The 17,509-nt window shown below is 39.3% G+C and overlaps 1 protein-coding gene across 1 annotated transcript in view; it reads left to right on the top strand.

The window, feature by feature from the left end:
* The window catches only part of map2k5 (mitogen-activated protein kinase kinase 5), a 62,392-nt gene extending 46,115 nt beyond the window's left edge, over window positions 1–16,277 (top strand). The window contains exon 22 of the mRNA XM_030414800.1: window positions 12,237–16,277. Coding sequence (XP_030270660.1) covers window positions 12,237–12,341 — 105 coding nt within the window. The 3' untranslated portion in view covers window positions 12,342–16,277. The remainder of the gene's footprint in view (window positions 1–12,236) is intronic.
* Window positions 16,278–17,509: the final 1,232 nt, after the last annotated feature.

Genomic DNA, 17,509 nt, shown 5'->3' with positions numbered 1-17,509 from the left:
TCTGCTCCACTTCCTTCACATTTATTATGATCCATGTGCTTTTTTCACATTTTCACGGTGTTCTCGCTCTCTTTTCTACTCCTCCTTTCCCCTCATCCCTCTCATCTTACCTTACCTTTATTTTTGTCTTCCTGTAGGCTTTTCATTTCTTCCTCTGCCCACGATGAACTGAGATATAAGGTCATGGATGCCTGCCTTTGTGGCACCAGCCTGCTGATTGTCTTTCTCTCCTCCTCCTCATTCCCTCTTTCCTCCCCACCTCTCACTCTACCCCCAGCCTCCTGAGTACATTAAAACTCTTTACCTATTCTATCTGTATGTTAATGCATTTTACCACAGCTCCCCTTTTCTCCTCTCCCTGTGCTGTGCAGAAAGTGCCACCATTTGCTCACAGTTTTTATCTTTGCGACTCATGTCTCCTGGAAGTTAATGTGGGTGGATGTAGACACTGAGCAAACAATGATGTTTTATGACCATTCAAAGTCACCTCGTACCTTTAGTTTGCACATCAGGTTTCAGCGTGTGGTTTCTCTAATCACTGGTATAGCTTTTATTGATGTTATTTTCCCTGGGATTTTATCCTATTAGACGTTCTTTAAAGGGCTCCTGTTTGATTGCATGCCTACTGCTGATGGGTTTGTCCTTGCGACTTTAAACAATATACTGCAGTTACTTATACTGCATACTTTGCTCATACTTCTGATGAATTCTGTTCAGTTTTATTTTCCATTTTTTCATTTTGCCCAACTAAGGGGGCGAGGTAAATGTTATGTTCCCAACATTAATAATGGGAGAGGAAGTACAGAAAAAATATGAAGAGAGCAGACAAAGCATGAACGAGCCTTGAGACGTCCATTCAGTTAGTATTTGTTACACCACAGAATGAGATATTAAACATCAATGCAGAAGCACATGAATTTGAAATTGAACTCGATGAAGGATGACATTGTTCTCTGTGACATAAAGGGCTTCTTTATTCTCCAACCGTGTCAAAAATGTGTGGAGACACTTGTGTTGTGAGGCAAAAACATTAGAAAAATTGGCTGGCTGGCACAAAAACTTCTGAAGAGATTTCAACAAAATGCGGATGAAGGATGGATCTCAGCCCAGAATAGACTCCATTAACTTTGGGGGTGGATCCAGGATTTTTCTCTCATTTTCTTTTGTTTTGCGAGGGCATATTTTTAACATTTTTGTTAATTTGTCAGATAAGAATGCATGATGTCAGTGAAAGGAGCAGGTGTATGTAGATGGCTGGTATCTGATCTGTGAGTGAGTACAAAAGGGCACTGTTGTGCCTTGGCAGAGGTATATGTTCTACTGAGAGCCATAGGAGTTGTTGAAATTCAACATCTGTTTTGTATTTTCTTGTTCAAACCACCACTAAAAACTTTTATTTTTTATTTTGATTGATTGATATTTAGCCATTCATGTCTTCCTAATTTAGCTTCTACAAGTGAATTATGCCGCTTGAACAGACTTTCACATTTTACCTTGTTTAATAAATATACCAATATACAATTTGTAATTTGACACCTCAACAAAAAGCCTCAACACCAGTGGAAACCTTTACCTCATCTGAGCCCTGATGGCTTTCACCATGACTCATAATCTGTTTATTTTATGGGATGCTAACTATCAAGAGGAAATACCTTGCAGACTGAGCTCTCTCAAGCTCAGTACTTCAGATCTGTCTTCCTTTCTGGCCTCATTGGTAAAGAAGCACATGATGAGCCATCAGAGAGGAAAGTGAGTGTGTCTCTCTCTCCTCATACTCTTGCATCTTTCATTGTGGGACACCCTATCCTGTCATCATAAGCTCATGACGCGGGTCAGTTGAGGAGACTTTCCATTGGCCTGCTCCCAGGACGTGAGCTGCAGGTACTTGGTGATGACCTGTCCTGTCTGAGGTTTCTCCTCCCTCTTCTTCTTTAATACAAGGCCAGATCTGTGTGCAGCACCTATTGGCTTATTTATTAAGCTTTAGGCTGAGAAAGACACAGAACAATATGGCGTTGTGACCCATGATATTGATCAATTGATATTTGTCTTTTGTTTATTTGCAGAGCCAAATACAAGTGGTTTAACGTTACGTTGTCTGTCTGTGCTTGTTTTTGCAAGTGTTCACGTGTCTTTGAGTCAAAGAAAGATAAAAAACAAAAGAGAATAAGGGTGTGGGATCACCGCATCCTTATTTTCTTTGATTGTCATTTGATGGACATTTCATTTCTCCCTCCCCCCTCTCCCTCGTTGTCCCCCGTTCCCCAGCCAGCAGCCTTCACACAGCCTTTTAGCACCCTTGTCAATGCAGCCGTCCTATTCTGCTTTTCTATTCATAGGCACACATACACAGAAACACAAATTTCGTGGCCCCCTTTCAACCCTGGAGACACCAGATGAGCCCCTCGGTTTTTCACAAAGGAACCCCTCCTGTCTCTGACTGTCCCTAAATCCCGTTTCAACACACAAAAACAGATTTGATACAGTGCAGTATCACAAACTGTCGTTGTTTGTCTTCAACAACAACAGACCCGGTAATTAGTTACACTTTATCTCTCCTAAACAGTGTCGACATTATAACCACTGACCCTTTACATCCACATTGTTTTTAAGGCAGCTCCTTTATTTAATAACACCGTTTCAAAGCAGAGGAATTTGTGTTGTTCTGTTTTCAGTGTTGTGTTTTTGTGTGTTTTTCACTAAACTGCCTCACAAGCCAATAGAGAGATTCTAATGTGTCTTACTAACTGACTGAAGTAGTTACAATTTTAACATATTGTACTGCTTCATTTTAGCGTTACACCTTGAACCCCTACCCTCTCGTGCATATATCCATCGCAGTCTGTTGCACAAAATTCAAAGTAAAAGAAAAAGTATACAATTCGAAATGCAGCTCCTCAGCTGTCATCGTCTGTGGTCCTCAGCTGCTAACTCACGAGACATGTCTTCCTTTATGCAGAGAATTATGTGTCAGAATAGCCAAACAATCCTGGTATTTGAGACACTTTTGTTGATGCTAAATCCTTTTCTGGCCGAATAAATTGTATTGTTGTATGGGTACTGGAACGCAGCTATTCTCCTTTATATTTACCGGTCATCCACTGAATACGGCAGACACTCTCAGTATTCAATCCTTATTTGTATAGCACAATTCACACAAGGCAGCTCAAAGTTCTTTACAGGGTCATAAGATTATATTAGACGTTAAAAAATGCATTTTAAGAAGAAGTGATGTGCCGGATTCACATTTTAGATGAAGTTGTGGTATTTTACTGCAAATGTCTGTGTGGATAAGGCCATCATATTGACAGATACAAGCCATATTACAAACCAAGACATCTTTATCCGTAGGTTTTTATGGTAATGCTTCATGTGGGTGATGTTCTGCATGAGTTCATGTGTCTCAAACTTTGGGAGCAGTTTTAGTGTCTGAGCAGAAAGTGTCCTGTTTTACATTACTACATGTGCTCCATGCAGGCTTGCATGGCATCAGACCTCTGTGGTCTCTTCTCAGCAAAATCACCTCCTGCCTCCTCCCCCCCTAAACTTTTCTGTCAGCACCTCCTCTGCCAAATGTTTTCACATTTCACCCTTGGGTCTTCAGTGACATAAACTCCATTCACACATAAAGGGCCTGAGATGGTTCTGGCGTGCAACTGTCAAGTCACCTCATTTTGAATGAAAGCCGGAGCCAAATTACACATAAATGGATGGTTAGATCTTGTACAGTAACAAGTCAATTTTGGGATTCAATATGCTTTGTAAATTCCAACGTCCTTGATTTGACTGAAATTAGATTTATTTTGTTTGGGTGTAAGAAGAACTGAGAGTTATGACCACTGCAGTTATACAACATTTCTTAAAATTTTAAATGGCCTTTTTATGAGTGAACTGATGCTTTAGCTTGACCAAGAATGTCAGTAAATACCTCTCAAGATATAAAGTTACTTGTTAGTAAGTTAATGTACTAAGGAAATAAGTTACTAAGGTAGAAACCTTTCTCAACCACTTCTTACATGTTTTTACTCATTTTACATTGACCAGTTTCACATATAATCACTGCTGACTGCTCTAGTAAAGGTCATCTGCACCAAGAACCGCAACAACAACAACAATAGCTATTGTTTTAATCAAGTGGATGGATGACGGACCCCACAACTGTAACGACATCAACAGTGGTGAAAAATATCATTTGAATGACTTAGAAAACGATAGAAAAACTGATAGCCTATCAAAATACATCCGAACTAATAAAGCATCACACTCAGCTTAAACATATATTTACGATGATATTAGGCTGCAAATTACACAATAAAAAAATGTTATTCTACCTGAGACATATTCCCAAATAGGGGTTGGAATCACAGTAACTCACAGTGATTCACAATTCATTGCCAATGATAAGGATAGTGTCACGATACAGTGGTTCTGCAATAATTGATACATTGACAGTCATGTAACGATACATCATGATGTCGGATTTCACAGAATATGACACTGAACATTTCGTTTTAGCTGAATGCCTCGTTATCAAACACTGAATGAAACTTTCTTGTGTGCCATCGTTCCAATGTGCCACATGTTTCAACTCAAATATCGTATATCGTGATGCAACATCGTATGCATCACGATATATTGCCGTATCGATATTTTGTCCCACCCCTACTCCCAAACACTCTTAAGCGCTGATGGGGCCTCTGAAGTTTGTTTTGTCCTCACTGATGTCCTTTTTGTCGATCTCCAGGATAAGTCACGTTGACTCATCCGACATTATCAATACAATTGTCTTCAGCTCCCTGTTAGATTTTCAAAGTCATCTCATGTTTGATTAATTTTGTGAACCCATTTCCTCCTCTGCTCAACGTACAGCAGTAACAGGTCATCAGTATCCATTTTCCTATGCTCACACACAGCCCATGCTTGGCACTACTGTTTACAGAATGTTGTCATTCATCAATGCCGAGGATCACATCGTTATCATTATAGTTATTGTTACAGATATCATTCTTCTTCTCTACTGAAACTCTCATTGCTCCCACAATTTCTATTCTCTCCACGATCAGAAAGTTTCCCTATATTCTCTGCACTAAGACCGACCAAAGTACACACACATACTGTTCATTGACACACACACCATCCAAAGCCAGCCAGTTTCCAGTGGGAGCAAGTGATTAGCATGCAAATCTGTAAAGACCTAGTTATTCTATCTACCTCTACACCCTTCTCTCTGTCTCACACACACACACTGACAAACACACCATGTTTCCTCCAACACTGTTCTAATGAGGTGATGACCAGTCTCTTGTTATAATTGCCTCAAACTCCTTTTAATTTCTTCTGAGCGTATTAATCATACGTAGAGTTATTTAAAATCGCATAAATTAATCTTAGATTAAACAGACCCTTCAAACAATTAAAGTGTTAGGTAGAATTTCCCCTGGGTTTAGGCCATTTCTGTTTGAGCGGAGCAGTTGCAGGTGATTATCCCAGTTTGATGTGGCCAGACGGTGATTAATGTAACTTTTAAATGAGTCCTTCCCCTCGTCTCACCTCCGTCCGCACACTGCTGCAGCACAAAGTCAGAACACCTTCAGTGACCCAACTAAGGAGCGGCTACTCACTCTGTATTTATAACACTCAACTTAAAGGTTTCATACTTAATTTAAGTTGCAAGTAATTTAATTATTAGGTGATTATGCGAGTATGACAGATGGAGGATGTGTTCCGAATATCCTCGATATCAGTGTGTGTGTGTGTGCGTGTGTGTGCGCGTGTCTGCATATAATGACGACAGTCCAAGTGTAGACCTGACTACTGTTATGAAGCCTCAGGTTTGGCATCATGGCCAGAGCTAGCTTGGTGTTTTGGAGCCAGAAGTGACCATATTTGCACGAGAGTCAAGCTTGCTGATGTGCAGCTCTGTATTGTGTCCTGGTTTATTTTTAATTGACTAAACCTTGGTTTGCAAATTGTATCTCCCTCAAAAAACAAGTTAAATGAGATGTGTGTAAATACTGCTGGTTCCGAACTGAAAGACAACAAATGCCATTTATCTAGCCTTTATTTGTTCAGAAGGACCTTGTGATTTATGGTTACATATTTAAGATTCTTATATGGTTTTATATAAGGTTTTAATGCAATTTTATTTTTCATTCTTTTAATCTAATTTGAGGGTTTTTGGAATAATGTCGGTATTATTAGCAGTTCTGTTGCACATAATGAATATTGTGTTGGAAGGACGTGAAACCAATGATAGAGATATTTAACTCATCAGGAATCTGCTAACTTGGGTAGTAAATCAAGTGAGTAGGGTCATTTTCTCATAAGATTACACACAGTCAAACTCCTTTTTGAAACCAGATGTATACTCTGTTGTTCCAGAGCATTTAAATGTATCTGGAGTGGGTCCAGTCCCCCAAACATGCTGGATATTTGTGATGTTTCACGGATTGGGCTGAGAGATTTATCTGTTTATCTGCTATTTTTAGTCCAGCAAGTAACTTTGAGAAAACTATTTTTGTCAATTTGTTTTTGTCCAACTGTTTTGGAGCTTTCGATCGTATCAAATGATTGAAAGCAGATGAAGTATGCCAAGCTGTCTTACAACAGTAGATGCTTAAATTTCCCTTTTTCTGAACATTGTAAGGACCCAGACATTTGAGCCAACAGAGACGAGAAGATGAAAAGTTAACGCGTGACCATAGTGTCACTAACATTCTTACTGGAAGAACACACAGATCAGACCTGAACCACATCTTCAGATAAAAGTGTCATTTGCACCATTTCTACAGTGTCTTTGAATGTGTGCATGTATAGTGTGTGGATGTGGTATGACAAGCCACGCACCTTAATCCAGGTCAGTTTCCAGCAGATGTCTCAGGTGTCGGGGTTAATTTCTGGAGCAGAGGTGGAGTTAGATTTTTAAAAGCATCACTCAGGACTTTCTTCTTTATTTCTGTATCACTCCCTCTCTTGTGAGGCAAGAAAGAATGATTGATGAGATGGGTATTCAGCACATAGGGGCACCCAGGAGCGTCCACTCCAACCATCTCATACCGACACACACACGCTCACACTGATATGAGAGTAATTAACCTCAGACTGTGTTAACCCCAGCTGCCCATTAGAAGGACAACAGGATTGATGGGGCTCCCCCCAGTCCTTCACAATCTCTACAGTTTATGCAGGATTAGAGCTCACAGGAATGTGTCACCATTTTGCTTTAAAGTATAAAACTGCAGACGACTGAACATGTGATTGTGTGTTCACAGTCAAAAGTAACAGACATGAGCCAGTTGATGTCAATAGAGGAATTCAGATACTACAACAACTTACAGATGTATTCGCCCTTCATGTGACTTTATTTTTATATACCATAGATATTAATTTTAACATTTTTTCCAGTGTAACCACAAATAGACAAGGCTAATCCCAGGGGGAAGAAAGTGGACCATCACTACCAGTCTGTCCTACTTTGTTGCTAATCCTACATTGTCTGCACCAGTTTGCGTGTTGCCGGGGGATATTTAACGTTGTGCCACCACAGAAAAAAATACAGCTAACAACAACACAGCGTACTTTGAAAACACTTTCTGCTTCAAATCAAGTTAGTCACAAAACTGCTGAGGCTCATTAATGCTCCCTTTACATTCCAAAAGAGATACGTCTGTTTCAAACACTATAACCACTGCCCACAGACTTCCACGCATCCTGTATGTTGGCATGGTTGTTAAGAAATACAACCTTAAGAGGACGCAGCTCAGAGTCAAATACGTCTGGAACAGACCTCCTCTTTTCCTTCACCACCATCCACCTCTCATTTAATTCCCATCCAATCTCCTCCCAGCTGCTGCTGTTTGTCTCTGTGCCCGAGCAAAGTAACATCATACACATGTTCAGTATGTTCATGTTTCATAACATCGATAATATAGCTTAGAATCAGGCCAAGTGTGTGCCAGATTGGTTGTCGTTTGACAATTTGAGAAGGACCACACTGTCTGATTAAATACCTAATGAACAACAGTCTAAAGAAGTTAGATGGATGTCTTGCATGTCCGAAAGTGTTGTTGGCCGTCCTGCAGTTTAAGCCGTCCATGTTTCGATTGGCTGCTGTCAAACATTATAGACTGCAGTAAGCTTGTTTTAATAGTTTTAGAGTGGTATGTTACATGTCATAGCTAACTCTCAGCTGTCATGGTTCCTCACCGGATAAAACCGAACAGGAGTTTCTTGGCTTACGTTCATGTAAGAAGCGACAGATCCAAACAGTTTCAGAATAAGAGTCACATGTTGTAGCCTTGAAGAAAACGAGTACTTTCGGGTAAAAAAAAAAAGATACAGATTAAAACAAAAGACGCACAGTGTCTGCTCAGCTCTAGTTCGAGCTGAGCTCCTGCTAACAGTGACAGTCTCTTGTTGTTGAGGACACATATCTTTCAAATCAGTGTTGACAAGTTCATTTAAACTGGCCAGCCTCAGCGTTGTATATCTAATTGGACAATCGAGACACCTCAAATCAAATTCATGGTCAGTCTCAGTTGAAGTGTCTCATTTACAACCTCGTCCCCTCTAACCTCTGACCCCTCTGTGACCTCTGTGACCTCTGGCTCTGGTCTGGAAAGTCCCCAGATGAGGCTGCTGATTGGGACTGTTGTCATTGAGATATCACATGTGACGTCTCTGTTTCAGTCCAGCAGCAGTAACAAGTGAAGCCTGCCGGCGTTTAACAAAGTCGATGGGCTACAGAGACTGGTCACATGTTTGTTTGTTTGTTTGTTTGTTTTTTAGAGCTCTTAATTGACAATGTTGATAAAAAAACTGTCTAGATTAAAACTGGTATAAACTTGATATGTGTGATAAAGATTGTTTGTGTGCTTCCTTTTATCACAAACCTCCTTTTACAACCTGTGATGATTCACGTGGATCATTAAAGATAATATTTCTTTAGAATGACCCGACGAGCCATTAGTTAAACGTTTGGCATTTAAAACAAATCTGTTGGACATAAATATTTAAGAGGGTTTAATGATCTTCCTGTTTAGTTTATTTGTATTTTATTATTATTTCTTGAATCCTGACTGAGAATGATTATACAAGCTGAACTAAACTATACACTTCACATAAAGTTGTGATAATGTTTGTGGCTTCAATCTGTCTGATAATAAAAATGATATTTCAGAAGAGGAGCAAACTTTTTTTTAAATAGCTTTTTAGTATAATTTTTCGGTTTTTACGAGAAAAGCTTATTTCTTGTGTTTTTACTGCCACTCAAGTCATTTTTCACTGTGGATGACAATTAATCATAAGGTCATATGTACATAGTAAGATCAGTGGCGATAGATATTTATTTCTAAGTGCCAAAGTGTTTATTGAAATGTGAGATCTAATTGCATTCGAGGCGGAGAAGATTTCAAAGATTTGATTTTTCCTGCACAATTTGAAATTGAATCCAAAGTCTTGTGAGAGAAGCTTGATTTTGTCCTCTTAAGATTTCTTTTTTACATATATATTGGTGTGTCAATGCACTGAACACAAAAAACAGAAAAAGATGCATTTCATTGTCTGGATATGTCTCAGGAAAAACACTAACAGCAACATAGTAGCTGTCCTAAAACCACGTGCCTATCTAGCTACTAGGCATAAATTATGCAAATGTGTGGCAAGACCATGTATTGTGATCTCACAAAGTCACGAACTGAAAGGCAGGACTACTGACGAGGCGTTTCAGGAGCAGTGTTTTCTGCAGGAGAGAGGAGCACTTGTTGGTTCAGATTTGGACCTTTTTAACCATCTTTTATATGAAGGAAACACAAAAGCAAACTAGGTCTCCTTTAATAGACCATCACATTTCATGCCATTACATTACATCTTAAAAGTTGTTGCACAAGTCCAACTTTTGAATTAATTTATTCATTTATTAACCTTTTCAATTAATGTTGATGAAGGTTCTCAGTCATCCAGGTCATGGTAATTCTAGGTGCTGTCTCGAAGGCAACTGGATGTGTTTCAGTGTCTTGAAGACGTTTCACCTCTCATCCAAGAGTCCTCTTGAGGTCTAACTAACTGGGGTGGTGTTGCAGGCTTTTAAACCCTGTGTGGGAGTACCCTTACAGAGTTGTTAAGGTCTGAGTTTCAGAGTCGTTAGGGCCACTTGTGATTACTTGACCCAACTGGGCCTTCATTTGGGTTGGGTGAGAACTCAGTACTGCATTGTAAGTGAGTGATAAGTAAAATCTTAGTCCACCTCCTCTGTTCAAAGATGGTCATTCCAGTTTGACATAGGCAGATTAGTTTACTCCTATTTCAAACCGACTGTCTTCTCTGACCAAGATGTTCACATTGTTGTCCACAGAAGAATGATTTTCCTCCTTCAGATGTGAGAGACAGCAGAGTCTTGACCAGAGGAGTCGCTCTCCTGTGTTGTGCCATTCATTTATGGAGAGGTTGTTTTGTCTCCCCAGTGTACACATTTCTGCTAGACCACTTGTCATTAGCTGAGCATTTTGAGGGAGGTCGCGATACCTGATTAATTACCTTAATGATTAAGTACAGCCCAAGCCTCGCAACCCAAGCCGCACGCTGTCGGGTCGGGCGTCCGCTCCCGCCGGTGCAGCCTCACAGGTGGCTACCTGGTTGATCCTGCCAGTAGCATATGCTTGTCTCAAAGATTAAGCCATGCAAGTCTAAGTACACACGGCCGGTACAGTGAAACTGCGAATGGCTCATTAAATCAGTTATGGTTCCTTTGATCGCTCTACCGTTACTTTAAATTCTTTAAACACATTCATCTTTTCACTGAGATATTTATTTATTTTGTATGACACATGTCAGCTGTTTTCTAAGTCTGTTTTAGAGCTGATATTAAACTTTTGTCTTGTGTTTATAAGAAACTACCTAGAATTTATGTTCAACTTTTGGAAAGTACTCTAATTGGCTGTATCCTGTCACCGTCTTTGACACCATCCTAGTGTTGGATCACAATAAGCCTAACATGGCACAGCAGATAATATCAGTGCCTGTGTCTCAGTGTCATTGTTGATCTTGAAGAAGGCCTGACTGTGACGCACTTAAATTACTTTCTGGTGGCTTTCTTTTTTTTTTTTATACTCTTAATTTATTTGTTTCAAATTAATCCCTTACAATAGTTACTTGACACCCAGTTTTAAGGTGACTACTGTACATATCCCCTAACCCACCCCATATTCCCAAAATCCCACAATCAAAAGGAAGAAAAAAATAAAAAATAAAATAAATAAATAAATAAAAATAAGTAATTAATAAATTCAAAAAAATAAATAAATAAATGAGAAAAAAAACCACAAAAAACACACACATACAAAATTAAAGTTACACAAGCTTGCAGATGTATGTACATATACATATGTGTGTGTTCACAGTTGTAGGTGTTCATAGTTGTAGGTCTTTATTTAGTTCGGGGAATATCTCCGGGCTCAAAGAATATCTGTATCCTCTTCCATCTCACCTCAAACAACTTAGATGAATTCCTAATCCTGTGATTTATTATTTCCATTTTATATACTTCATTAATCAAGTCCTTCCATTTGCTTTGTTGGGGCGCTACCGGTTTCAGCCAGTTTTTTGTTATCTGCTTAAGTGCAGTTACTCGTAATATTCTAAAAAGATACTTATCAGTCTGCAGGGAGAGAGGCAGTGGTGTTCTACCAAGTACTATTTGCTCAGGCCCCAAAAAAAGTGGGCATTGAAATATGGAATCCATAGCTTCACATACCTCACTCCAATATTGCTGCAGAGCTGGGCAGGAGAAGAATATATGAGTGAAATTAGCTTCTGTCTCACCACATTTTCGCCAACAGCTTGGTGTTACCTCCTTAGAGTACTTTGCTGGTTGTTAGATATGTTTAATACACAAATTACTAAAGGGTGTATGTCCTTCACTGTTTTATGTGATCCTATTTCTTTCGCCAGGTAGCTTCTCACTTGCAAGTATTTATAAAAATCTGATTTGGGTAGGTTATATAATTTTGATAAGTTCTCAAAAGTCTCTATTCCTATATCTGACTATATCGGGTCAAGCCTTTGCTTGCCCAGTTTTTAAAAGTATTGTCATTCAAAGTTGGTTTAAATTCCCTGTCCATCACGATCTCTCTCATAAATATTAAATCCTTTTGGATATCCTTTGGTTTTGTAACTTTTGGTTGGTTCTGGTGGCTTTCTAAGTAACAATGATATAACATTTTGTCTTCTCTGTTTTTCAGGATCATTCCTTCATCATACAGTTTAACGACGGTAACGCAGAGGTGGTGTCCATGTGGGTTTGTCGTTGCCTGGAGGAGAGACGAGCTCAGCAGGGACACGTCTGACGTCCTCCTGCTGATGATGGACCCGGATGTTTGAGCCCAAACCTGGAACATTATCAGGGGGTCAAGTACGTCCACATGCACTGTACACGTGACTTCATATACATGGACAAGAATTACCAGATGTTGAATGCGTTTTGTGAGTAAACCTCACGCGGCATCACATTGAGGAGCCCACATCCTTTGACGTCTGAATCTCTGCATCCAAAAGAGTTTCTTTCTCGAGAGGGACTCCATCCGCAGCTTCGTCCCCAAATATGCCTGATGGAGGTAAACAGTCCTGAGTTTAAGGATGAGAGACAGTAAGCATAAGACTGCAATAAGCTAGCAGAGTCGTGCTCTGTGTTTTGGATGGTATCTTAAAGAACCGTCTTGTGCTTTACTGTTGGCAGCCCTCTTGTGAATGTTAAAGTATTTGCTGTCAGTAGCTGCCCATGTGTGTGCCTGTTCTTCCAGTGGTGTGATTTATTACCTCAGATAAACTTAGATTGTCACTGTAAGAGGAAGAGTCGTCCCCCCCCCCCCCCAAAAAAAAAAAAAAAAAAGAAAATGTTTTGTTCCATCTCATTCTTAAATGCCATGTTACAGAGTGGAATTTGACACACATCTTTTTATATTCTGAAGCTAACCAAACACTTTACTGTTGACATTCATTGGGAGGAACTTTGGTTTCTTTACATTTCAAACCAGTTTTTTAGCAGTTGACAGACATGCCTGATGTTGAATGCAACCAAATGAACAGTTCCACTTAATTTTAGCCGCCATTTGTTTTAGGGCCCGACATATTGATACATCAGCGGATATTTAATAATGCAACAACACCTCATATATGGTTATTAAAACAGTTGTGAAAAGGACATGTTTAAGAGGCAAGATATTGATAATAATAAGCTGTTTGTATAGCACGTTTCTAAACATGGTTACAAAGTGCTGTACAGGCCAAAATATAAACAGGACACACAGTTGAAAAAAGTGGTACCAACAATCAAGATCCAACTTGCCAACCCATTATTACTAGAAATGTAATCACTCTGAATTACAACATGCATCTTTTTTTGTGCATTATGTAAAAATGATGACAAGTTTATCATATCGGACAACATAAGCGTCACAGCCAATGTACCTGTGATGGGCAAGAATCAGCCGATGTATCAGTCAGGCTCTATTTTTCTTAGAAACAGAAACCACTTCTTCTCCTTTCTCTTTCTTTTTCATTTGAAGTGATTATTCACTTTCTCACTTGTCAATCCTTACTTTAGCAAAACGTGTCATGTACTATAGAGAAATGATCCGATTCTATTACATTGCCTGAAGAGATGACTTTGATATGCAGTGCTGTAGAGAGAGAACAGTGCACCAAAGACCACTGACGACCCGCATGGTGAATGTTAGGGATTCCTCAAGTCTGAGGCAAACCTAACAGGTGAGGTGACTCGTATGAAGTGCTTAGACGAGGTCTTTATGTGCAGCTGTTGAAATGTGTAGAGCTCAAGTGCAATTAAACTCCACGAAATCCACAAAGGCCCAGTGAACACAGCCTAAAGTGACATGATGTGTGGTGTGTGAGAGCATGGGAAGGAATGTAAAGCAGTTCATTAGCACAACAGAAAATGGCTGAAAGAACCTGATCATTACACTCGTGTTGAGGAGTTTCTTCAGCACCGCTCAGTGTGCTTTTGTCCTCTGTATCCGTGAGGAGCTGGACTTTAATTTGACTGTAAATCATCTAAAACTGAGATCACAGTAGTTGTTAGTAGAACAGTCTAACATCAAAATGGGTGATTCATGTAGCATTTACCTTTACAGGACAGGAAATTGAAGAAACACTATATGTGTGGGGAAATCACCGGCTGTGTCCAGGCTCCATACTACTAATACGATGCATGTTTTGAGCATGTAGTGCATGCATACAAATTAAGATGCAAATATGCAGATTTCAATCTAGTTTTCAATTTTTGTTTCGTGGTGTTTATGAACACAATGTAATGTGAGGAAAACTTCATGAACTGTTTGGTTCCAGAAACACCTTAAAACAAAAATGTTTTTTCTGAACTAGACACACCATTAGATGCTGATCAGATGCTTAGTGTTGGTTAAATGTAGGACGTAGAGTAATTTTGTCAGACTAATTTTCTCCAAAGTAAAGAATGAACATTTACTCTACGGACATTTAGCTTTTTGTTGAAGCAGGAATCAGTTTGATTTCTTAGAAATACAAATGATTTAATTAGTAAAAAACATTTTCCATTAGAGTTAAATACTGGTGGTATCAGTAAAGTCTGTAGGGTGGAGTTTGGACACAGCACTCTGACCTGTGCTAACTGCTCCTTATTGCGATGTGATACACAATGCGGAGGGGAAACCTCTCACAGCGCCCTCTACTGGTAGTGCTCAGAGCTCATCAGAACAGAAAACCTCATTGATTTTGAGCCGCAGTAAATGAATTTTTTATGGACTCGTTTTCCATATCCAACAATTAATTATCGGTACATTATTGTCATTATAAGTTCAAGGAGTCACATGATGTGCACAACCAGCAGAGGTGCTATGGGCCCCGACACACCACATCAACATTCAGACAGTTTCTGGACCTTCAGTGAGCGTCTGCGGCCATAATTGTTGCTGTGTGTCCCGCACTGTCGGCACTACTTGGCCATTGTTATTGGCTTTTAGGCTGAAGTCAGTGGGAGAGATCGCTGTGATTGGCTGTTCAGCTGAGCGAATCAATGAATGAGAAGAGAAAAGGAAAAGCCCTTGAGCCTGTCACCATGGTAATAGTTTTTCCTCACTGTAACCTTTGCCTCTTTGCCAGTACCATCTTCAACTTCTTATCAGACACATTCTCGATTAGAAGTGACTTTATAACAGAGAGCGCTGTGACAAGATGCTGCTTTATCATACCTATCAAGAGTCTTCCGCTTTCCCTTTTTGAACAACGACTACAGACTGACGGCACCTGTTTGAGTAGAGAGTTACACGCAGCAGCAGAACGCACAAGTTAGCTGACCGTCGACTGTAATGTTGTGGTGTGTTTGAGTGCAACATGAGGTGACGCAACAGTCAGTCGCTGCAAGCTCTTCAATGTCAATTTTGTGTGTCTCGGCCTGTTGTGTCGTGGTCCCTCCCATGTTAACCCCCCTTATAGGTGCCATTATTTGCCTCTGAAACCTCAAAATGAGGCGAAGCCTTTTTTATTTTATGTACATAATTATACTTTTACGGTAACTTTCTGACTGATGTTTGCAGGATGCCTTTCACTTCCATGAAAAAAATACTTTAATTGGTGAGACTCAAAAAATGAAGATGTCAACAAGGATTTTCCAACAGTGGCACAATAAGTAGACTATATACTCTGCATTATACCACATATATTGTCAATTATATTCACTTTGGGGAAGTTCGAACTGTTAATACATCTGTGAGACATCCATCTTACAGTGAGTTGGCCTTATTTTACTAAAGATATAAATACTTAAAGCCTGGTTTAACTAGTAAATAGGTGTTGAGAGGAGTCTGTGGTGGTCACTGACTGCTGATGAAAATGTTTTCTTAGAACTGAAAAGAAACATGAGAAACAAAAGAAAAAAAAGTATAATTTTTCTGGTCAAATGAGCTTCAAGGTCCAAAAGCTCATCTTTGGTGTTTTGGTGTGATAAACTCATCGACTGTGATATATTTTTTTCTGCAGTTTTAGTGGAAATATTTATTATTTTTTTACTTTGCAGCCTGCTTACAACAGAGAGTCAGAGATGAGACTCTTGCCCTGTTGTTTTTTCCTGTTTTTGCCTAAACCACACAGCATCAAGTCAGTGATGATACTCAGCAGAAATACTATTGCTGTGATGTTACTGGCTGATTGTGGCCTTCTCTGTAATTATCTGTGTTGGCACATATTCCAATCATAATGCACAAATAATAATAAAACGTTTTTAAACATGATCTTGTCATAAATTGTATTCAGTTTTTTCAAGTCTCTGTCTGTCTACGTGCTGATGATTTTATTTTCAATGCGACTACTATTTTCTGTTGTCTAAACTATATCACATCGTTCAGTCCTGGGAGAGGGATCCGTCCTCTGTGTCTCTTCCTGAGGGTTCTTCCATATTTTGTTTTTTTCCCCAAGCTGTTTTTTCGTCACTTGACTCGAGGGTCTAAGGTCGAGGATGTCGCCTGCTGTACAGATTGTAGACCTCTGAGGCGATGTGATTGTGATTTTGGATGATGATAAATAAAACTGATTTGACTCTGATTGGATTTGACTGTGACACAGATATGAAGTTAACCAGTCTGAGGGTTGTATCCTCAGTTATCTGCCCCTCACTGAGTTTTATTTTGAGTATTTGTGTGTAATGTTTTATATTCATGCTTCTTCTCTTCACATTCACAGATCTTCCAGAACAATCCAATTTTAGTTTAACTTGGCTCGGCCCGTTTTGAGCGTATAGAAGACTGATTGATGATCTCTTTGTTAAAGGTTTGACATTTGCATGTCTTGGTGTAGAATGACCTGAACCTGTGAGCACCTTGGTAACTTAAGTTCAATTGTAATTTGCATTTCATAATTAATCTTAGTCAACCTTTAATTGAAATCAGACGTCCTCTCGGTTATTAATTTGTGACTTAACCTGTGAAAAAGTGGTTCACATTGCACATAAACTGCAGAATTCAATGAGGAGTTTGTGTTAACTGTGTTTTTTTTTTCTTTTAAAGCAAAAATGACATCCTGCATTTTCTTTATCCACAGATTGTTACCTTTGAATAGAGAAGCTTTATTATAACTCTACGTAAATGAACACAAGTCACACTGAAACCTTCAACTTCTTATAACCTTAATTACATCTAAAACAATAAGTGTATTTACCAGTCAGAGGAGCTGAAGTAAAAATCCTGTTAACAGAAATTTGAGCTTGAACTCATCTGATGCTTACAGTCTTTTAGCTAAACACAATCGTCTCAACAGCTTCAGATGGAGAATTTGAATAAACAAGTCTCACACTAGCCCATGTCCTCTGTGGACCGTCGTAGAGATTAGCATCCTTCACAGCTGCATTGTGTCTGTTAACGTTAGTAAAACTTTGTTCTGTAATCTGGGACCTTGTAACATGTAATTTATACAGGTTTCTGTGTGAATGCAGCCACACATGTATTGACATGTTGATGATTATGCCATG

This window comes from Sparus aurata, chromosome 4 (assembly GCF_900880675.1).
Source record: "Sparus aurata chromosome 4, fSpaAur1.1, whole genome shotgun sequence".
In the NCBI taxonomy this organism is placed as follows: Eukaryota; Metazoa; Chordata; class Actinopteri; order Spariformes; family Sparidae; genus Sparus; species Sparus aurata.
This window is presented reverse-complemented; position numbering and strand designations above follow the sequence as displayed.